This window comes from Castor canadensis, chromosome 8 (genome assembly GCF_047511655.1).
Source record: "Castor canadensis chromosome 8, mCasCan1.hap1v2, whole genome shotgun sequence".
In the NCBI taxonomy this organism is placed as follows: Eukaryota; Metazoa; Chordata; class Mammalia; order Rodentia; family Castoridae; genus Castor; species Castor canadensis.
The window spans coordinates 119,410,778-119,435,059 of record NC_133393.1 but is presented as its reverse complement, the minus strand read 5'-3'; the positions used below and the strand labels follow the sequence as shown (position 1 = coordinate 119,435,059).

The 24,282-nt window shown below is 34.4% G+C and overlaps 1 protein-coding gene across 17 annotated transcripts in view; it reads right to left on the bottom strand.

Annotated features, from left to right (window-relative positions):
- Positions 1-24,282, bottom strand: part of Otogl (otogelin like) — a 225,051-nt gene that overhangs the window by 19,301 nt on the left and 181,468 nt on the right. For all 17 annotated transcript variants that reach the window (XM_074084013.1, XM_074084010.1, XM_074084011.1 and 14 more), the window contains 12 exons: positions 22,334-22,501; positions 20,386-20,664; positions 17,156-17,273; positions 13,723-13,802; positions 13,379-13,411; positions 10,366-10,421; positions 7,358-7,535; positions 7,032-7,174; positions 6,762-6,785; positions 6,576-6,668; positions 4,254-4,443; positions 1,081-1,295 (listed from right to left, as the gene is read on the bottom strand). In XM_074084013.1, coding sequence (XP_073940114.1) covers positions 1,081-1,295; positions 4,254-4,443; positions 6,576-6,668; positions 6,762-6,785; positions 7,032-7,174; positions 7,358-7,535; positions 10,366-10,421; positions 13,379-13,411; positions 13,723-13,802; positions 17,156-17,273; positions 20,386-20,664; positions 22,334-22,501 — 1,577 coding nt within the window. The remainder of the gene's footprint in view (positions 1-1,080; positions 1,296-4,253; positions 4,444-6,575; positions 6,669-6,761; positions 6,786-7,031; positions 7,175-7,357; positions 7,536-10,365; positions 10,422-13,378; positions 13,412-13,722; positions 13,803-17,155; positions 17,274-20,385; positions 20,665-22,333; positions 22,502-24,282) is intronic.

The window sequence follows — 24,282 nt, the reverse complement described above, 5'->3', positions numbered from 1 at the left end:
ATATTTTCAACCTTGACTGTAAAAACATAACCAGCACCTTCCCAGTTTTTACCTATGTAGCAGATCTATTACATTTTAACTACATTATTATATTTTTAATATTAAATAACTATCCATTCGTGCTAGTGTCTAATTCCTTGTGTATATTTGGACTTCAGCTTTCTTTTCCTTTGCCATCAAATTCACTGGGAAGGTACTAGAGAGAATTTCCTGATCTCCTTCTTAGACTCTTCCCTTCCATATATGTTGCACCAAACTGCATCAGGTTTTCCCTTGCATGGCCTTTTATACCAAATGTTCTCTTGCATATATTGTTTTCTCTGTCTACATCTTTCCATCCCTTCTCTCCTAGCAAACTTGACCTTCTAAACAATTAAAAGCTCTAATTCTCCACGAGGTGTTTTCCAAAGCTGGAAATCATTTATTCTGGATATCTGTTCACAGATTATCTTTCTTCTAGATACCTTGAGGGCAGTGGAGGGTCTTACTCCTGCAACACAGGAGTCTAACTCAGTGCCTCATATGTGCTAGATGCTCACTAACTTTTAGTTAAATGATTCATAAAATTCTCTGTTTCTGTTTTGTTTCTCACAATGGATCTTTTTAAATGGCATAGACTATTTAAAATATGTACTAAATCACATATACTCAGAAAGCTAGGGAGTAATAAAGATCAATTAAATTAAATAGATGACAGATGTTCTTTCAAGTACACACCTAAGAGGCCAGGATAGTAAAGAATTGATTAAAGCTTCAGCATCTTGGTTTCTATATTAGGTTATCAAGAATCATTTATCTTTTTCTCTCAGAGGCATCTCTTTCTCTCATAGGAAAGAATTTCATTTTTCAAAAACTATAGCACAGTTTTAACAAAGCATCAGAGGGAGGAGACGATAATCATCCTTCTTGTCTCTATAAATCTACAAATAGTAAGTCATCCTCAATTCCAAAAATACTTACAGAAAGTTTGGAGATACACTCTTTTCACTAGAAAAATATCACAACAAGCACAGAAATTTATTGGCTTTTCCTCCCAACATGTCTAACATAGCACTTCTTATTTATGGTGTTTTGACTTACTTTGTCATGGCATGGAATGAAAACACCTCTGTTTAATAACTCTATGCAGTGACTGCAATCATATTCTGTACAATTCCTAACAGGTCTTCTCATTGTTACTTCAAATGACTTTTCAATTTCCCAGCTCTTGATAAATAGTTCTATATCTTCCATATTCGTAATAATTGTGCCATTTTGCATCTTGAGATCATCATCTGGATCTTCATTGCAAATTCCTTAACAGGATATGTGACATGTAGAAGGGAAAAAAATACCTTAAGTCAACTATAAACAGCACAGGTAAATCAGCCATACTTGATGTTAAATGAATGAGCGATTTACTGAATGAAGTGCCAACACTATATATCCTTTGACTTTAGCACCAAAAGAATTTTTTAAATTGTGCATCTGATTCTTTGATAATCTAATATAGACATGACTTAACCAGATAGAAAGAAATCATGCAGCACTATTCACAATAGCCAAGTTATGGAAACAGCCAAGATGCCCCACCACCGAAAAATGGATTAAGAAAATGTGGTATCTATACACAATGGAATTTTATGCAGCCATGAAGAAGAATGAAATGTTATCATTCGCTGGTAAATGGATGGAATTGGAGAACATCATTCTGAGTGAGGTTAGCCTGGCCCAAAAGACCAAAAATCATATGTTCTCCCTCATATGTGGACATTAGATCAAGGGCAAACACAACAATGGGATTAGACTATGAGCACATGATAAAAGCGAGAGCACACAAGGGAGGGGTGAGGATAGGTAAGACGCCTAAAAAACTAGCTAGCATTTGTTGCCCTTAACACAGAGAAACTAAAGCAGATACCTTAAAAGCAACTGAGGCCAATAGGAAAAGGGGAACAGGTACTAGAGAAAAGGTTAGATCAAAAAGAATTAACCTAGAAGGTAACACACATGCACAGGAAATCAATGTGAGTCAATGCCCTGAATAGCTATCCTTATCTCAACCAGCAAAAACCCTTGTTCCTTCCTATTATAACTTATACTCTCTCTACAACAAAATTAGAAATAAGGGCAAAATAGTTTCTGCTGGGTATTGAGGGGGTGGGGGTGAGGGAGGGGGTGGAGTGTGTGGTAAGGGAGGGGGTGGGGGCAGGGGGGAGAAATGACCCAAGCCTTGTATGCACATATGAATAATAAAAGAAAAAAATAATAAAAAAATTTAAAAACCACCCAAAAAAAAAAAAAAAGAACGGGAAGTAGGAATTCTAGTACCAAGACCATCTCCCTTTGTTGTGGTGTTATGACCTACTGATGGCTACAATGCTTTGACCTGCTGCAGCTTCTAACTTCCTTGAGGAAGGCCAGAATGAGGATGACTTTACTCTTCAACCACTGAACTACATAGCCAAGGAAAGTACAAAGAAAATGGACCTAGAGCCCTGATCAGACCTTACCTGAATCCAACCTACATTAACATGTAGGTTAATTAATTTTTCTTAATTTCCAAGAATGAAAACTATGAATTAGATATTTTCTTTAAGTATCAAATCTTAGTTCCCAAGCAGGCTTATCAGAATAAATAAAAGTTGCTGTGGCTTCAGATGCTTCAGCCCTATAAACATACTAGGCACTGAGTGCAATTTTTAAAATAACTTGTTAGTTCACTATATCACAACCAGTCACTAATTTTTCAAATCTAAACTATTTCAGAGAATAACAAATGCTAGTAAAACTATGATTTCACAGCACTCCAGCCACCATCCCAGCAGACTCCACAATGCTATGTAGAATGAGATGTTCATGATGGTTTCTGGCTCATTGTCATACACAGTTTTGGTCACAACCTGTTTGCTATAGCTTTTCTAACCAGTGGTCCTGAAAACACTCATCTATCCATTTAACTAGTCACATCTTTACTTTCATAGAGGTCACAAAATTTAGGCAGTAACACTTGGTTGGCAAAAAATAAAGAGGATTCCTTGTCCCTTCTCTATGGTACTTAGCTAAGAAGCCAGTTAGTAGAGTGTAGTAGCAGAGTGTCTGGCTCCTTAAAAGTAAGAGATGACAGCAGAAGGGGAAAAAATAATGAAAATCAAATAATTCATACCACTCAGAAATGATAAATTATAGAAAAATATGTGTTCCCAAAGTGTACCTTATTACTCAATTGTAACTGTTAATTATTATATATACTCAAATAATAACTATTTCCACAATAATAACCTTTTGCTATGTTTATCATACTCCCAATCATCAAGTAAATATGCAATTAATTTTGACAAAACTTTCCTCTAAATGTTCAAGCTATAAAAAATATACTTGGGTGTTTCATGTAATTGGTTGATGGCAAGGATTTAGCCTTATTCATTTTTAAGTTTTAAGCATCAAATATAGTTTTAGACATTCAGATTGTATTCAACTAATATTTGGTGAGGTTACTAAATAGGCATATTTGTACTAAATTAACATCAACTGCCTATGTGTATTATGTAACAAGTATTATAACTTTCACATTTAATACTAGCAACAATCTTTTTAAAATTTTTAATTCAAATATAATATACATATTTAAAGGGTACAAGGTGCTGTTTTGATACCTGAACGCAGTGTGTAATAATCTTGAAAGCAAGTATTACTGCCCATCCATGAAAGATGGGTAAACTAATGTTCTCTCAAAGTACATTACATACATTTATAAAAATAGCATAACAAAACTCCTTAAAGGTTTTTTAAAAGAGGGGTAAGAGAGGAGGGATAAGAAAGAACAATAAGGGTGATAAATTTTATCAAAGCACATTATATGTATGCCTGTATGGAAATATCACAATGAAACCCCTTTGTACAATGAATACACACTAATGAAAAAGACTGAGTCAGGCACTGATGGCTCACATCTATACTCCTAGGTACTTGGGAGACTGAGATTGGGAGGATCACAGTTCAAGGGCATCCCAGGCAAATAGTTTGTGAGATGCCCATCTCCAAAATAACCAGAGCAACATGTCTCTGAGGTCTGGATCACATGGTAGAATGCCTGCTTTGCTAGTGCAAAGCTCTGAGTTCAAGCCCCAGGCTCACCAAAAATAAATAATAACTGAAACAAAATTAACAAATAAATAATGTTTCAAAAAATTTAAAGCACAGAAATTCAAACATAAGCTATGTTCAACTTTCCAAGAAATATCAGAGCCAGAAATTTGAAAACCAGCACTCACCACAAAGTCCTTCTGTGTAGGATGACAAGTTAAATTGAAAGCCAAGGTGAATGTCTATGATTCCAGTAAGATGAGCCCACTTTACGATCAACCCAGCTGGAGTAGTAATCACATACATAGTACCAGAATCCTCTATGGACAGTTCTTGATTTGAAAATGGCAAAGGCACAACAACAGAATCCACTTCTACCTGCAATAACATAAACACACAAACTAGGAAAATGCTCATTAAAATATACACTTATTAAAATTAGGATTTAATATAAACTATTTTTAATTTTAAATTTTTTCTCTGCTGTTGTCAGTATCTTATACTTTATAAGCTCTTTTATTGTTCCTTTACTATACATGGCTCTATTCAATGTTCTCCCCTCATTGCATTGTTTTTCTCAAAACATAACTTTCTCCTATATTATATGTACTTTTTTATGTCTATTTCCCTGAATGTATTTTGATAACACTAAGAAATTCTTAATATGTGTTTGGATAATAAAATTATCATAGGATATTTCTTTAAGATAATAAAGTTATTGTAGTCTGCTTTCCTTGATCTGGGTTCTTTCCATGGTCTTCTAAAACAGGGTTTGTGCAACTGCAATAATCTTTGTAAGAATCATCTGTCAAGCTTGATAAGAATTAAGGCCCCCAGCAATCCTACTTCCTGTATTTGTATTAGATTCTAGACTATTTTTAGCATGTACACTTGATAATATTAGTACAAGCTATCTGAGGATTATACTTTGAAAAACAGTGCTTTAAGCAAATGTTTTCCACGTAAGCCACACCTACTGCAAGTGCTTTAAATGATGGTGATCACATGGAACCATGAGCTAAAAAGTATCTGTAATGGTTTTGAAGATACATCTCGCCAACCTTCTATTGCTCATCTTCATATCTTGCTAATACTCCCACCTGGGGCTGAAATGTAACTCCTCCTCTCCTTCTTTCTACTCATTTGTTACCATTTACTTTTGGTGTCTCCTCTGTCAGAAAAACCTGCTGATACTCCTACAACTGCGTAAAGTGACCCTTCTCTCTGCTTCCATGATAGATTGATCATAATTCTATAACTGTAACTCCCTGCTTTCTAGTCAGCAGAAATTTATGCAAACCAACACAACTATACGTTACTAGAGATCAGGGTCTATCTTGTTTGATCACATAAACTCTCACTAAATATTTTTAACTAACTGGTTATTAGTTGACTATGTGACCAATGATTGGCCACTGATAAGTTTATCTAAGGCCAAAAATAACCCCTTACTCCCAAGTGCTCAGAACAATGACAACCACTTCCTACTAATAGATCAACTTCATCAAAATGAAAAGAACATACCGAAGACGGCATCCAAAAAAATTACCTCATTCATATATATGAGGTCTTGCTTAATTAAACTTTTTAATATCTTATTATATTTTAGGTTCATTTTCATATTACTTCCAGTTTAGAATCTATGGACCTATATAAACAGATGCAATTATTTCCTGAAACTATAAAAATTGTCAGCCAATTTAAGCAAAATCTTTACACTTTTTTCTTATACTTTAAAGAGAATCATTTTGATCAGAGTGAGGCACCCAGCTTATAACTCACTCTTACATGGTAAACATACATTCCTTGGAATGAGGGGTAAAACAAAAATGGCACCTTCAAACCTTTTTTTTAATAATACATTGTTCTTTTTCAGTTTATAACAATAAAGTTAAGTTTGCCTTCATTTTTTTTATTTCAGGTATTGTTTGCTGAAAATTTAATGATGTAAATACCTCAAAACCATTCTGTCCATGTGTCCTTCTCATAATGGTTTTTATTCCAGTATTCTTGGATAGTATGCTTTTCAACATTATGGTCCCCCCTCTTCAGGTCATTTCCACTTTGTCTGATTTGAAACATGCACATTAACTCTGTCACAAAGAAACTTGGCCACTCACAGCTTCTGAGAGGTTATTAGCATGACTAACATTGCTCTTACAATTAAATTCAAGAAAGAAATATTTGCAGTGCTGACACATAAATAAAGCAATAAATATAATACTAGGAAACACATTTTTAAACTGAGTGTGATAGTGCACTCCTGTAATCCCAACATTTGGGAAGTTGAGACAAGAGAATTGCAAGTTGGAGGCCAGCATGGACTAAAAAGTGAGATCAAGCCACAAAAAAAAAAAAAGAACATGTTTTCAGACTTCCACCTGGAAGAATGATTAAACATAAGAGCAATGAAAGTCTGCCTATATTTTCCCTCTGCTTAGAGATAATGGTTTTACATCATTTCTTAGATTCATCTCATATGAGGATAATTTTTAGTTTTATGTTCTTACCTTTCTCGTTACTCTATTCACAAGTATTTTATGTATAGACGTTGTCACATTTAACTTCTTAAAACAAAGACCAGAGATTCTTCCAGAGGAAGCCTTAATTTGGAAAAAAATTAAAACTTTGTGGAGTTAAACATAATTTTAGTGGTTAAACACAATGAATTTACTAAATAATTTGCAAATACTCACTAGCTTTTTCAGTGAGTTTCCATTCTGAAAAAAAGAAGTATAAAGAATGAAGCCTTTTTAAAAGAAAGGTATTACATGACTTTGAAAAACATCATTTAGAGTAATACTATATGCCTGTAATGTATTTACAAAAAATATTTTTTGTTTCAATATCAGACGAACAGTCTCAGTGAGTTTTTTAGCACCTTTTCACTCTGAGAATCCAGCTGCTACAATAGGCATCAGGTATAGATTTGTAAATAAATGGCTACGAAACTGATCATGACCTACCTGATTCATAGAACATTTTTCAATGTGGACAACTATGCTTTCCCCAGGAATTCGAACTAGGATGTAAGAAGCCATACTATATAAGGCAGCACTGTTTCCATCAAATGTGATAATGCTCAGTTCTGACAACATGGAGCACCGACCTAGGATAAAATGGTGGGGAGTAGTTTCAGTCTATTGACTATTTGTTATTGACTATTTGTGTTTTTAGAAGTAATTGTTCTCTTAAGAAATCTCCTAACCTAGTCTTACGTTTGACAAGCAACTCAGAGAGTCACATACTATAAGCCAAAAACTTGGTCCCCACATAAGAAGTGTGAACTTACAGGGACATTCCCACTCAGGACAGCAGATATCAGTGTTTACTTGAACAGGCCTTCCCCGGAAACCACAGTCAGGCATTTCCAAGTTTGTTGGGCAGTTCAGAGACCAGTTGTACAACGTCCATTCCATATTAAGGCATATATATTGACTACAGTCATAAACAGGATCAAACTGCTGAGGCTGTTAATTGAAGAAGAAAATTAGCAAATTTTTCCCTACTTTCAACTGTTTTCAATTAGTTTTTTAAATTTCACATTCTTATTGCCTACAGTATACCCTTTCTAATTACAAAAACTTTTTAAAGATAAAAAATCAAAATTTCACTACAGTTTTTGTTGCTATACCCTCTTTACAACGTGCGATATGCACTTAGTTTAAGATTTATGTTTATATTGATTTGTCATTAAGGTTACCCATAAACTCAGAATCTAAACAAAATACAGTCTTTTCCTAAATTCTCTAGATTAGCATCTTGGGAGCAGACTCATACTGTGTTATGTAAACCTAGTATACAACTATAGCTCCTGTTAATGTCTATTTAAAAAATTGCAACTTAAATCTACCCAAATATCATTAATTCATATGTGACATCAGTATGAAAGCATTGGATAGTATCATTATAAACTAATTTTTATATATAACTCAAAAGTTCTAACTAAACAAACAAATATTAAGAGTTTTTAAGGTTTGTAAATCACATTCTATTTAAAGGAATAATGACAAATTATTGTAAACATATTTAATGGTAATAAACCTGACATTGTTCTGTGTAACCTAGTTTATTCCCATAACCCTCTGAGGTAGGACCAATATTTTTCATACTTTACAGATGAAGAAATCAGTAATGAGGTTAAAGCAATTTGCCTATGTTTCCATAACTGGAAAGTAGGACAGTCAGAATTTAAGTTCACCCATTGTTCATCAGGAATCCGTGCTCTTGACCAGTACTCTATAATACATCTAAGGGAGATTTAATAAGAAAACTTAACTGTTGACCACCCACTATTTGTCATACATTAATAAAATATCATTTCACTTGTTTTAAATCATCTAGGTCAGTTTGTAATATTATATGGTTACTTATGATTTTTAAGTAAGGTAAAAGAAGTTAAATAATTTTCTGAATAATGGGACTACTAAGTAAGGGATTCTAAATTTAAGAGCCAATGGTATGCCCAATTTTCCAGAATTTTCTATGAATCAGTTTTACCATCTCTCAGAAAGTGATCTTTCTTTTCATTTAAAGAGGAAATAGAAGAGAACTAAAGTCCTCACAACATACAAATCACCTAAAAGATTTAATACCTCCTACTCTACTGAAATTATTTTAACAAGGTTACCAAGGAACCAGGAAACATTGAGTTCCCTGTGCTCAACCCAATGTCCAATTCTCAGACCTCATCTTACTTGATTTATTAGTATATTTAATATAACTTATTATTTCATCTTCCTTAAGATACTGTCTTTCCTTGGATTCCAGACTATCTATCACCTCCTTCTTTTTCTATTTATCTGGTTAACATCATTTTGTGTCTGTCACCTTCTCTTAACCTATGAAAGTTGCTGTGGCCCTCTTCTTTTTACCATCTACATTTGCTCCCTTTGATATCTCATTCAGACTCATAACCATAAATATCATTATCTACTGAGAAGTCCCAAAATTCTACCTTAGCTTAACCTCTATCCTATACTCCTTGTATTTCCACCAGAGCTGTATAGCCACAGCTATTTAATGTCTATGAGGAATCTTAAATGACATGGCAACCATGAACTCATGATTATACCACCCTAGACATTCACTTCTTACCAATTTTCCCAATGCTGGTTAATGCCAATTTTCAGTTGCTAAAGACAAAAATCATAGACTCTTTATCACCTCTCTCATTCCTACTACATGTCTAGTCCTTCACCAAATATTATAGCCTCTATCTTCCAAATATATTGAAGGATCAGGCATTTCTCATCAACTTCACTGCTATCACCTGGTCCACCATCATCTCTTGCCTAAATTTCTGTAACAGCCCCTCCTCCTTACACACTACTTAAAACATAACAGCCACAATGATTTCTTGACATCTATGTATATAGTGTGTTCCTGTATCACTTAGAATAAAAGCCAGTTTTTGTAATAGTATCCAAAGCCTTGCATATCTATTTCCTACTACATTATTCATTTATTCTGTTAGTATTTCAGATACATTCTCAGCTCAAGGGTTTTGCACTTACTAGCACCCCTGTCTGGAACATTATGGCTCAAGTCATCTGCATTGTTCAATCTCTCAACTTCTTCACATATTTTGCTAGAAAGTCACATTATCTCTTTTACATATCAGTGAAATTTTATTTCACCTTTCAATGTATTGAAAAATTTCATTTTTCTCTTGAAAAGAACATTCTAACATTTTTATGTGAGTTAGTAATTTATTTTGCTTATTAGCAATCTCAGAAACTCCAATATAATATAACTTCCATACAGGCAGAAATCTTGCCTTCTTTTATGTTTTATCTATGATGTTTAAATACTGATTAACCAGAAATGGTACTAGATAAATATTAGTTGAAAAGACAGTTTATCAAAACAAGGGGCATATGTGAAGTAAGCGTCAACAGAGAAAACTATTAGTTCCAGGGACCAGAGGCATTATTTTTGGTTAAAATGGATCATTATCATCTCACACAGAGGTTAGCACACAGTAGTTGCTCAATAAATATTTTATGAATGACTGATATGCCAAGAAGCCCACACTAGATGGATCTGTTAAGGAATCAAACTTCATTAAGATCTTATTTGGATTTTGATTTTCTTATTGTGAAGCTAATTAATAAGAATTCTCTAAGTCAGTTAAGAAAGTACAGTTGTTGAACTGTAATGAATATTCTTCTTATCTTTTAGCCAAGTTAGACTAGAGAACATACCAACAGAAGTTTAATTGTATTTGGATAGTGATTCAGGAACTTGAGCAATGATATAACGAAATAACAAAGAGCCAAAAAGATTACCCGGTCCTACCTCACATTCCAAACCTGTTGTTGGAGTGATGGCTGATGGAGTAATCATTTCTGGACCTATAAGAAACAAAAATGCTATCCCCATTAGTGGACTGGTAGCTATCATGGACAGAATTTACATGTGTCAGAAAATGTACTAAAATTTTATACAGATTAATCTCTTTGCAATATAAGGTTACATATCCAAAAATCTGGGGATTAAGGCATAGACATCTTTGGAGGGTCATTATTTAGCCAACCACAATAACAAAAGAGATAATAACTTGCATCTGTTTTTATATAAATAACCATCATTTTTATCTTAATTTATAGTTCTGAACTTGCAGAATAAAGCACAATAAAAATTCCCATTCATTGGTTTTATGAACAATATTCATGTATATTAGATGTTGCATTGCCTAGAGAGTGTGATATTTAATACAGACTTAATGTATTTATTTCCATTGTCACAAACTTCTAGGCAAAGAATGATGATATAAAGTTCTAGTTCAATAAAAGCACAAAGTCATGGGCAATTCTAGTGACTGGGAGGTTGTGTGGTCCTCCCTATGAAGGAATAAATTGTCATCTAAAATCATTGATTATTGTCAGTTTAGAATTATAATAGTCCAAGTCTCTTGACAACTATAGCTTTGCAGTAACTTTTGAAATTGAGAAGTGTAAGTCCTCAAATTTTTTGCTTCTTTTACAAGATTGTTATTGCTAGTCTAGTTTCCTTGTATTTTCAAATGGCTTTAGGGTCAGTTTGTCAATTTCTTGAAAGAATTAGTTAGGGTTTTGATAGGGATTATTTTTATTAAATTCATAACATTAATTTATATTAAATTTTGATATGTAAATCAAAATTTGAGAGTATTGCTATCTTAGCAATATTTATTCTTCTAGTGCATGAATATAGAAGTTCTTTCAATTTGTTTTGATTTGCTTAATTCCTTCAATATTGCTTCATAGCTCTCACTGAACCTTTAAGTTTGTATTTCAGCTCATATAATTAAGCTTTTTGCTAAATATATTAAGTATTTTATCCTTTTTGATGCTACTATAAATGGAATTGTTTTCTTCATTTTATATTCAGATTCTTCATTGCTCATGTATAGAAATATAACAGATTTTTATACTGGTCTTGCATTCTGAAACTTTAATGAACTCATTATTATCTATAGGTTTTAGTGGATTCCTTAGTATTTTAGATAAATGATAGGTAGATAGATAAATAGATAGATAGAATATGTATCTATGAGTACAAATCTACAAATAGAAATAGCTTTATTTTTCTTATCCCATGGAGTACAGTCCATATGTTCTACATATGGATTGTTGTGGTTACTTTTAGATATTTGAAATAAGTATTGAAAACTGATTTGGGGCATATTTAGAGAGATGAAAGTAGAATAATTAGCAATCTATGCCCTGGAGATTAGAATATGCAATCTTATCCCTTCCATAGATTAAACAATGTAGGAAAAGTATCTCTGGTTCTTCTGAAACATGATTTTACCAGCACGGAGCAATTTCACATCTTTACAAGTATAATAATACCTCTCTCAGATAGACTAAATATAATTCAAGCACATCTTCTAATGCCTGGCACACAAAAAGAACTCAGTACATGTTAGCTAATAGGAACAGTGATACTAGTAATCGTTGTAGTGTGGCTGTAATTTGGAAAATGTCACAGGAGTTCTTAAAACTCTTTAATACTTCACCATTGCCTAAAACAATCCACTTTTTGTGCCATGGGCCCTTTCTCTGGCCCCTGATAATCTCTCCTGTCCTAACTTTTGGCACAATTCTTCATATACTGAATGTTCAATTTATGGCGTACATTCATGCCAATTCATGTGACATACATTTTCTCTCACTGTGACACTCTTACATATGCTGTCCTTTCTAGCTAAAACATACTTTCTCTTTCTCCTAGCATGCCCAACTACAACCTACTGCTACCCTTCTGAGACTATCCCTCCAAAATAAGTGCCATACCCATCCCATGTCTCATTCCTATATACCTTGATTGTAATAAAGTCATCCTTCAGAATCTGTGGGGATTGAGTCCAGATCCAAAATACTTACCAAAATCTGTGGATGCTCAAGTCCCTTATATATTATAGTGTTTGCATGTAACCTATGCACACTCTCCTATATACTTTAAATTATTTATAGATTACTTACAATTCTGAATACAATGTAAACACTATATAATTAGTTGTTGTGCTATACTATTTAAGGGGTAGTAACAAGGAAAAAAGTGTGAACATGTTCAGCACAGATGGAATTTTTTTTCCAAATATTTTTATCCACAGTTCGTTGTATCCATAGATGTGGAACCCACAGATATGGAGGGCTGACTATAGCACAATAGCCTATGGACTATCATCTATTTTAGGGTAAATTCTATGACTTGTCTGTCATACCCATCCCCACTGAGTGCCAGGACAGTGCCTGGCACAGTTGATACTCAATTAAACCTTGTCACATACAAATATCTGAATTACAACTTTTTTAAACCATAATCCCAGGAGAAGCACATGGAGTTTGGCAAGCCTCACTGTGGGTGTATTTACTAAACCCTTTCCTGAGGGAAGGTTCATAGGGAGGAAAGGATGTGAAGGTAGGATCCCAGAATGCCTCCTTCAGAGCCTGAACAAAATATGAAAGTGACAGTGGAGGCTTCGAAGCAAATCCTGATTATATCTACATCTCATTAGCCACATCAATGAGAAAATGTAAGTCAGATTTAGTAAAACCAAAATTCTGGGCAAACTTGCGAAGAAAACTGTAATAGTCTATACTAACAAATGGAGAAAGAGACGAACCAATTTGCAAAAAAATGTGACATGCTGAGCCTGTCAATGGGACCTTAAAAAGCAAAAGTGACTGCTGGGTTTTCAAGTCAATTGGCTAATACTAACACAAGCAGATGTGAAAAGTGTGCCAAGACTTAAATTTCAGAATGCTAATTTTACTGTCTAAAATTGCAACAATATCTGAAAACATGGGTACAGACAGCTTACCTCGTGCTGGCTCTGTGGTAATCACAGGTATGCCTACAAAGAAACAAAGATGCTCTGGCTTAATCTGTATTTGCATAAAGTGAGACCTACCTACCTAATTCGTATAGGACTCTTTACCCTCAGAGAAAATATTTGGGGGAAAAAAGCATCTGGAGGATGTAAGAGGCAAGATGTACATGATTTAGAAAGCAATTAGAAAGAAATATGTACCTACAGAAGGAATATTGAAGAAGAATCTTTTGAGAGTTGCTGTTTATCTAAAACTTCTTTTTACAGGCATTTGACTCAGAGGAAAAAATATTCATCTCACCTTTCTGAGTAAATTAAGCAAAATTGACACTTACAGTCTTCTGGGTAAACACATTTGAGGGTGACCTCATCAAGGATCATATTTTTAGGGCAGTAGGGCAAGCATCCTTCAACCCTTTACATGAAAAAAAAAGGAAAAAAAATGCTGCATTAAATATATGCAACTGAACTATAATACTCCTAAAATTCTCTGTCCTCTTTCATGACCACTTCATCATACTTCAATTTATGAGCTTCCATGCTAGAGGGTTACAGAGAAAATATTATGAGTAAGGCAGAATTTGAACACAGCACACTCAAAATGTACACTTATGTTTGGGGGACATATTAAAGCTACATTCTATAAATTAGTGGGAACGCAAAGGAGTAATTTATTGAGATTTCAAACTATATCACTCCCCTATCCCCCCCACATCCAAGCAGATTTCCATGATCTGTGACTGTTTTTGCCTTGAAGATTTCTATAGCAAAAACATAGCATCTTCAGTGGCTCAGCCTGTCTATTGTTAAATCCTAAACTCACTGAAAGGAGATTTGAAATCTCTGGGTGGAAGAAACAGGCAGGACATGCTGCGGTTCTTTGGTACGGGGAGAGAAAATGGGAGGGTCTGCAAGATCTCAAGAGTATTTCAGTCTGTGTTCTGGGAAGAAGTGGTTGCATACAAGTTGGAGGAAGCCCAGTTTCAAGTCCCAGGACATTTGGCCTTGGTAAGGATCCCCAGTCCTTGCATGTAACACAGAAAGCAAGTGAGAGTATCAAACATGTCCCAAGATCATGTGTTTGGGGACTGGGGTCAAAAGTAGAGAAAGCATCCAGAATACTATTCTGGTAAAAGAATGAAACCAAAACAATGACAGAGATTGTATTTAGCTACCATCCAATTGAAATTCAGAGTCCAATTTATCCTGATTCAAAGGAAATAAATGTAATCTTTCATGTACAACCAAATCCAATTACTAGATTCATATATTCTACGGGGGAATTGATGCAAATGTTGTTACAAAAAGCCTAGTTTTTCTGCATCTCAAATACACTAATAGATTGTAATAATATTTTAATATCTTAAAAAACATTTTCAGTTGCTTCATTTCTTAATAAAGAATTTGCACAAAAATGCTTAAGGCCTCTTTCCATTTCAGGATAAAAATGAACTTGACACTAGGGTCAGCATTGCCACCAGAGGGCACTAGTCATGGACGCAAAACCAGGCTGCAAGAAAACTTCTCTCTCAGAATGAGGCTTAATGAGACACAGGTTGCCATCTCTTGAATTCCTCCTTCACAATATTTTTTAAACATAAACAGCTTATATGTGATCAATTGCTTATTTCATAAAATGTACTTAAATATTAAAACTTTAACAGGTCTGTAATCCTCTTGTATTCTAAACTTTATCTAGCAGAAGAACAAAAGAAAACTTAACATTACCAGATTGCTGAAAAAACTAGATCCAGGCAGTTACCATTAAATGAAGTCATCAATTTCCTGTGCAACTCAATTATTTTGCAAATGTTCTGTGCTAGTCAAGACCACAGCCATCCTCTTAAAATATTTCCACCAAACCATTATTTAATCACTTAAAAATGTCTGCATAGTTGCACATTTCTCTTTATTTTGTGGTACTGTTGATAATCTATTCAAATTCTAACTGATAAGTATTATTAATGCCTTAGATCCAGAATGGGTCTTACAATAGGTACGAGATATAACGGGCAAAACTATTTATACATGTGCTCTGTGAAATGCCACTTGGCATATTCTCATCAAAAGTTCTCATTTTCACTAGATATTTTTATTTTAATACTTGCTTTGTGCCAGAAACCAAAATCATCTAGAAGAAGGGCACTGATTCTGTTAGGGACTTGGAGAAAGGATGCAAGAGTATGTTACAATTCCAGCACTCAGCATTTGAGTCCCAAGTACAATAAGAAACACTCATAGGTACCTCAACACAAGGAAGGAGACAGAGATGAAGGTAGAAATGAGAAACAGACCAGCAGGGGTGAAGTTTCGCTAGACATCATATCTCCAGATCTCATTCTATCAAATTGTCATTGCCTGCATTTGTATCTGTCTCCTTTCTAAAGGCTGAGTTCACTGAGAAAGGGGCTGGTTCTCGCTTATTTATGTGCCCAAGACATTTTGTAATACCAGTATTGCAACAGAGTAGAAGCTCGGAGATATTTAGTGTAAAATAACTCTTTAAAACATTCCCTCCTACAGTGGATGTGCTCCCCTGCTCTTCTTGACAGCAAATGCCTTGTTTAAATGTTCTTACACTCTTTTTCTTTTCCCCTCATTTCAGTCTCCAGGTGACTAATCCAATGAGTAATTTTCAGTCTCAAATTTAATATCCTCAAAACCACACTCTTAAATTTTCCTCCAAGTTGCTCATCCCAACATTGTCCTTATCTCAGCAAATGACAACATAGTCTTCTATTGAATCAAATATGAAATTGCTGATATTTGAGTAGTTTTACAAAAGTGGCAAATTCATATGGTTTTATCTAATAAATACTGGATCCTTAACTGCTCCTTCTCATCACTCATATGAAATCCATCAGCAACTCATGGCTCTAGGTTATTCTGGATATGAATCCAGAAACTGATCACTTTTCGTAACCTCTGAGGAAGAGGAGGCTACCACCCTAGCCAAATCCATTTTTCTCTTCTCTGTGTTACTAACCAGTCCTGCCCTTGTCTGTCCTGTCCCTTTCCCTCAGTCCATTCTCATTACAGCAGCCAAGGCACAAATAGATCTTGTCACTTTTCTGTCCAAAATACATCAGGGCTTCCTGTCTAACTCAAAACAAAAGACAAAGTCTATACAACAGGCTTTATCTGATGTGTCCACCATTATGATTCTCAGGTCTCATTTCCTACTTCTCTCAATTCTTTCCACCTTTCTCTGACAAATGGCCTCCTTGCTGATCCTCAAATGAAGCATACACATTTCTACCCAAAGATCTTTGCACTGTTCTCAGATCAAAAGAATCTTTCCCAGATACCCACATAGCCAGTTCTCACTTCCTTCAGAAATCTGAACAGTCACCTGATCAGTGTGTTCATCCCTGAGCACCAATTTAAAAAAAAAAATGTGGATTACACTCTCTGACTCTCTTATCTTCCTTTATTTTTATTCTTAATACATATCATTATCATTAAATATGTTATAATACATATCTAAATTTTATTTTCTGTTTCAACCCAGTGCTATGGAGGCTCCATAAGGGGAGGCACTTGGTCTACTCTGTTCAATACTGAATCCCTGGCAACAAGAAGAATTCCCAACATATAGTATTCCTTCAATAACCATGCTTTGACTAAAACAAAATAAATTCATTCATTAGTATATAGCATGTACAAATATTTCTTAAAAATGGCTATTTTTAAATCTAACACAAAATTCACTAAGAAAGGAGTCTGTTAATACTGGAATTTGCTCATATATTGATAAATATTACTTACGGAGGAAGAAATTTACATGCTAGTGCTTCTGGGTCACTGCACGTTTTAAAGCAGGGAGTGGCACAAGGCTCATATCTCCACTCACACATTCTCCTGTAAGGAACTGCTGCCTGGATCTCTGAGAAAAATAAAATTTGGATTGTGTACATTTTAAATGCACAGACTGAACCTAATAACTTCTGGTATGAACCCTTGGAGGGTTTGGCCCTTCTTTGACCACAGTATTATGTGAAAAACAAAACTATGGGATGAAAGCATTATGATTGCTTGGTGACCAAAGCATTTCATGCTCAGGTTAAATCTCTAAATGTAAGTCTATCTGCCAAAGATTTGTAGAAGCAAGGGGTTGGGAGAGGCTGAGGAATATTCAAAGTCTAAGCAAAAATGTTTAGTGAGTTTTCACAAATTTTTTTTCCAGTACAGGAATTTAAACTCAGGGCCTTATATTTGCTAGTCAAATACTCTGCCACTTGAACAAGGTCCCCAGACCTTTTCCCTTTAGTTATTTTTCAAATAGGGTCTTGCTTTTAGACCTGGACCTGCCTGGAACACTATCCTCCAGATTTCCACCTCGCAGAATAACTAGGATTACAGGCCTTGAGCCACTGTATCTAGTGTTGATTTTCATATTGATGATACCAAACAACTTGTTTAGAATTTTCTTTTTATTTGCAAAGTAATTTTTGTCCATTATTCTATTTTACCATTGCTACAGCTCTTGTTGAGGTATTATTTCCAACCTGAAACTGAAGAAATTGAAGCTTAAAACAGCCAAGTGTTTTGCCAATTTCAAACAACTAGGAAAATGACAAAACTGAACATGTCTCATGACCACAATGCTAAGGAGAATTTTCCATCATTGTTCTCACAGAATTTAGTGCATTGTCTTGTACATGATAAGCATTGCTTAAATACAAAAGAATGAATGAATAGATTAGAATAATGCATGCTTGCAATTATTTTTTAAAAAAAGCTCCCTTCAGTTGAAGACTTTTCTCCCACAAATCTGCTAATACTTCCCCTTTTCACATCATAGAGAAGTCCTTCTGGAACCTTCAAAATCATCTCTGAACAAGAGAACTCTATAAGATAAAATTCAGGATCCAAGTATGTTTCTTGGACTTTGGATACAGAATTCAACACTCAAGTATTGCAAGGAAAGTAAGAATTTTTGGAAGGCATCTATGCATAAAGATTGAACTTCTAAACTTAGAGTTTCTAGATTCACGGATCCTGAAAGAGGGTTGGTTCCAAGACTAAAATTGACCCCTAGAGTTCCCAAGGTTTAGAAAACCCGTAAGTTTCAGTGTCTGAGATTGTAAAGATGCAACTGGCTGCAATTCTGGTTCTAGTAGAACAGAGGGAAAATAGAGACTTGTAAAGTTCATCTTCAAGTAAATTCAAGTGAAATAATCATATTCACTTTGGAATGTTTTGTAGGTGTGTTAGTGGCTCTTTCTCTCAAGGGCACAGAGCAACCTTCCCCCTCCCACTGGCAGTTCTTATAATGACTGTCGAATGTTCTGTGAATGGATTATCCTGACATAAGAAGGAACTGTCTGGAACAGCCCAGGCTCTGTCTTCCTCTCTCAGTGATGCCAATAGTACCTGGAGTACAGAATCCAGAATGAAGCATTTATGGAGGTCTTTATCTCGTTCAGAGATAATTTTGAATGCTCCAGAAGGACTTCTCTATGATGTAGGAAGGGGAGCACATTAGCAGTGTTTGCAGAAGAAAAGTCTTCAATAAAGGGAGGGAAGTTTTTATAATTGTAAGCATGTATTTTTCAAATGCAGTCATTATTTCTTCTGCATTCAAATAGTGTTTATCATGTACAAGCCAATGTGCTAAGCTCTGTTATAGCAATGGCAGAACATTCTCCCTAGGTTGGAGGTCATAAGACATGTTTGCTCTTGTCATTTGCCTATTATTTTAAGTTAGCAAGACACTTGGCTCCTTTAAACCTCAACTTCTGTGTTTCAGATTGGGAAATAATACCTACTGGACAGAACTGTAGAAAGGATAAAATACAATAACAGATAAAAAATTACTTTGCAAAAAAGAAAAATCCCAAACAAGTTGTTTGGCACTACTGATATGAAAATCTCATTCTGGATCATTCTTGTATAAATTTCATTCAAGATCCCTCAGCTGAAGTGCAAGATGGGGCACACACAGAGAAGACCCCATTTGCCCTGCACAGCTTTCCTAAGCCTTGGGACCCTGCTCTCAAAATGGATTCAAGCATCTATTAATTCTTCTTGCCTTTATAGGAAGTTATAAAGTTGCTTTGACACACTTGTTCTGTCTCAGCAGTGGTAGAAGACCTATAAATGCAAGTGGTAGAAGTACTGGGGCTCCTTTTCCTTGCTTTGAGCCCCTCGCTGGAGTAAGAACCCTTCTCAACTCTGGCAGCTGGGTTTGTACAAAACCTCCCACAAGACTTAGAACCTTTGAATACAGGAACTCTTCCCAATAGGAAAACTTTGAAGCTCAATTTGAATTTCTGAAATCCAAAGAGTAGACAGGTTTTCATAAAATGACATAAAGTACAAAAGGCACATGCTTAGCTCTCTTGAACTACTTTACAAGGGATGAAGCAATTTGTCTGGGAGGCTGAAGGGAGAAATCAACCATTTGGATTTTGAAAAGAGAGCATGACTTTTAAACACTGCACAAAAAAGTGAAGACTGCTTTCTGAAGCTCAGAAAATTCAATAGATATGGATGTCTAAGTCACTCTAGAAATAAGATCAGGCTTCTTCTGAACTAGAAAAACTTTCCAGAGGTCAATGGAACCAAACATTCTTGAATTCAAAAGAGAGCAATAAATATGTTGTCTTTATCAATGAGAATCAGATAAACCAGAAGTTGCCTTCTAGGAAAGAAAAAGTAAAAAGTAGAAACAAATATTGGACGATCATGAAATATGGGGGAGGGGGTTCTTATCCCAAACCAGACCATTCTGGTACTAAGAATTGGGGTAATAATAAAAATAAATAAGATTACTTACGGTTGTTGTAAGCCATTTCTATCAACTTATTTAATATAATTCCACATGAAATAGATATTTCTTCTATTTTACAGATGAGCAAACTAAGTAGAGTGATTATAAAACTTATTTATCACATAACTTTGTTAATATACAATAAAAATATTTTAACATTTAAATATTCCACATAATGTAATTTATCCATGTGTCCTCTTTTTGGAGATACCAGGAAACATACCTTCTATGCTGAAGCTACTTGATTGTTTGAATTCTTCAGAATCATCATATTTTGATGCTTTGACACTAGACCCTGTGAGTATGATGAAAAAGCCTTTCTTGCTGTATAATTCAAATGCACTGTAACCAGGAATCCAGAGGCTCTGATGGTGAAAAAATGTGGCTTTCTGATGAAAGGCTGACTTCGCCTCCCATAGCTCCAAGCTAACAGTGTCATTGTCATGGACATAGAGAAAGTAGTTTGGCCTTTCAGCAGATTCCAGGGAAACTAGTGCCAATGCTGTAAAACACAGAGCAGGATCTTAACAACTCCTCAGACTCTCCAGAGAGAGCAGATTGCCAACTGGCATTATAAATACATTTATAAAGGTGAAAAACAGCCCTTCATAACTATCATACATAATTAATACCAAACTCAAAGATTTCAGAAATGAATTATGAGATGTCTAAAAGAAAAAGTAGAACTTTAAAATTCAGTGAATAACAATATCTCCAAAAAAATCAATCTTTGATAAAAATATTATATTTTTAAATCTTATTATGCCCTTGGAAGGAAAAAAATATCAATGAGGATTCCAGAATGTGGTTTCAAATAAGGAATTGAATGATTAATTGAACACATATTTGCAAGCTTTAATGTTTTCAAATGCACAAAAACTATAGACAGTTAAATTGGATGACAGAAAAGAGTGAGAAATAAAGAAATAGATCAATTTAGGCCTATAACTAACTGCACTTCATTATCACTGAGTTCTTAGCAAATTTTATGAGAATTTACTGCATTGAAAAAAGACTATTTCTTCATTATTATTTATTTCCCAAAAGATGATCCAATGGCTAATGAGAAATTACATTTTACAAAATATTGGAGAAGTATCACCTTTTTGGTCATGTACTTTGAAATTTTCCCTTATATTTGCAAAGCCCATGCTATAAAAGCTTTTAATTGAGATATTATGTTGATTTTCTGAAATAAATATTATTTCTGTTTTTCTTTGAGAAAATTAGTTATTGTACATCATAAAATGAACTCTGTCTTGTCAATATGGTTGTATGATATCCGAGAACCTTGCTTGTCTCTCATTTGAGCACTGGAAGGTATAAAGAAGAATAAAAGAAGTCTTTTTTCTGAGAAAAAAACAGATGTAACTAACATAAATTAAAATGACCGATAGTTGCTTTCAGAACTAAAAGAGTTCTTTTTCAGAAAAGAAATAATTTGTTTTAAGTGGAGAATTGGGAGATTTCTGAGAATAAATGGAAGTTAATTCAGATTCATTCAAGAAATTTTTCCTAAGCTCTTAGAGCATGCTATGAATGATTCTAGATAAACTACAGAGTAACAATGTAGCTTATCATCACTGCACCAGAAGGGGATACTGTCACCAGTCAGAACAGGTGCCAGGTAGATACAACTAGTATAGACCTGCCAGACCTGGTGGTACAAACAGTAAGTGTAAGGTTAGGTTCTAGGTACCCATGACAAGTCTATGAATCAGGACAGACCAGGTCCATTAAGGATAACAGATTGTCTCAGTGATTGTCTGCACTCTGAGATAAGCACTTAATATTTAACCTCTTTGATATGAAATCACTTTTTCTCTTTTATTTTATGTGACATTAATAATCCTTTAAATGTTAGTGACTAGTGGATTTTCTTTTTAAAATTTCAGATTAAGTTCTGTAGTTAATACAAAGAAAATTTAAGCTGTGTTTTATTTAACACCAAAACTCAATCGTGCATTTTGAATTCTAACATAAATATGCCAATAGATTTTAAAAAATCATGTACAAAAGAAATGGCTGTTTCACATGCCACTGTCACAGGTTATGTTTTAGGGAACTTAACAAAAATGTTGTAAACGCATGAGATCCTCAATTAATATTTGCTGATGAATAATTAAAAAATATCCTTGAAAATTTTTATTCTTTTTTTCAATTATACTTACTTGATGTCTTCTCTTTGAAAAGGCCTGGAGTGATCATAAAATTAAAAAATAAGTTGCCATGAGTGTTACTTTTAGACATAGAAAAAATACTTCTACTAGTCATGTTAGCACCCAGAGCAAGGCCACTCGGCCCATAACGTGCCAGCACATACGGTCCTTCTCCAAGTCCTAGTAAGGTACACATGGGAAAATCACAAATTAGCATAAGATTTTTAAATTTCAATCACTTCGATGAAATGAATTTTAACAACAAAATTACCCTAAAAATGTTGAATAATTAAAATTTATCACTAGTAACTGAACTGTTTTCAAAAATAATAAAATGCTTTAGAATATATCATGTGCATTTAGAATATGTAGTTTGGAGCAAATAAATACAAATGTGTATAAATTCAAATGAATAGGTGTATATCTATGTATGCATAAGTGCACAGGCACACACATACCTATGTGGATGCAAGGCAGAGCTGGATAGAAAACTGACTCATGCTTTCTGGTCCTAAAATCTTTTCACCCATGTGAAGAAGTTTGTCTAGGTGACCTTCCAACTCTAACATTCCAAGGTTCTAATTTATATTCATAAACATAAGAAGTTTGGCTGTATCAATGGCCAAGTATTATGATAGTCCCTAAAAATCATCTCTCTTTAGTGCATTGCATGGGGAGAAAGGATTCATGGACATCATATGCAATATTTTACTGTTCTGGGAATTGTTAAATTTCATCAGAGAGGCGTGTCTATAAAAAAGAAAAAATAAGATGAAGTTCAACCAAGAAATCAAGGACCTTCTAACTTTGACCTTCTAATTTCCCATGCACTTAAAGGGTTCCCGATAAAGTGGGAAGTATTTACTGTAGTAAAAACTAGTCAGTCTAGAATAAAACCTAACATTCAATCAGAATAATTTTTCTGCAAACATCATCTTGTGAAAATAAATATATAAATGACAAATATTTGTATTCAAAATTTCATGCATTAGGTTTTATGACAATGAAATTACCTTGATTTAACATATCCTATTTTTGTGCCATTTAATGTTTTTAACATCACTAAATATTATAAAACTCTGGAGTTTCTTCTAAATAATCAAATATTAAGTTAATAATTGCCAACTGTACACATTACATACATATATACATATATATATACATATATATATATATAAAACATTGTTGTGTTGTAAGGGATGTTCAGTGTTAATATGCATGTATTGGGTTATATCCTAAATCAACAATATGATTGCACTCCATGTATTTCACTTTCTGGGTTCTCTTGTTTTTACCTCAAGAATAATTTGACCTTCCTAACCTACCCTGAGGAGGGAGAGAAAAAAAGATTCAAGAAATAAGAAAACAAAGTTTCTCTCCTTTAGCAAGTGAAACCCAGGCCTGAGGAAAGGGAAGAAGATAATTGGACTGGAGAAGACTGTAAAAGAATGAGGATCAAAATTTCCATCAGGCAGGCCAGGAGAAGGAGAAAGGGGTCAGAGGATGACTTATGTTCAAGTGTTCTTTCCAGTAACATCATCTGGGATATGTCACCATGGAGTAGCGGGGACACTTCCACACCATGAGAAAAAGAGCTTAACTAAGGACATAGCTACCTTGAATCGAGATAAGAACTTGGAAAACATTGCTCCCAAAAACAAGGGGGAGCTGAGCAAAAACAGTGGAGAATTTCTCTATGACGCTGGTAGCAATGGATCCACCATCCATGTTACAAATGTGTACTATGTTCAGTGTTACTCTGTGAACCAAAATAAATTACACTAAATGTCACCAACTCCTAATGGCTAATTCTCTAGAAAGGACAACAGCAAACTGACATAACCTTCCAAGATACAAATGTACTTGTATTTATAAATATTCAAATTTGTAGAAATAAGTAGATAACTATGTAAATTATAAATTACAATTAAAAACAAAGAAGACATCTATACAACAGCAAC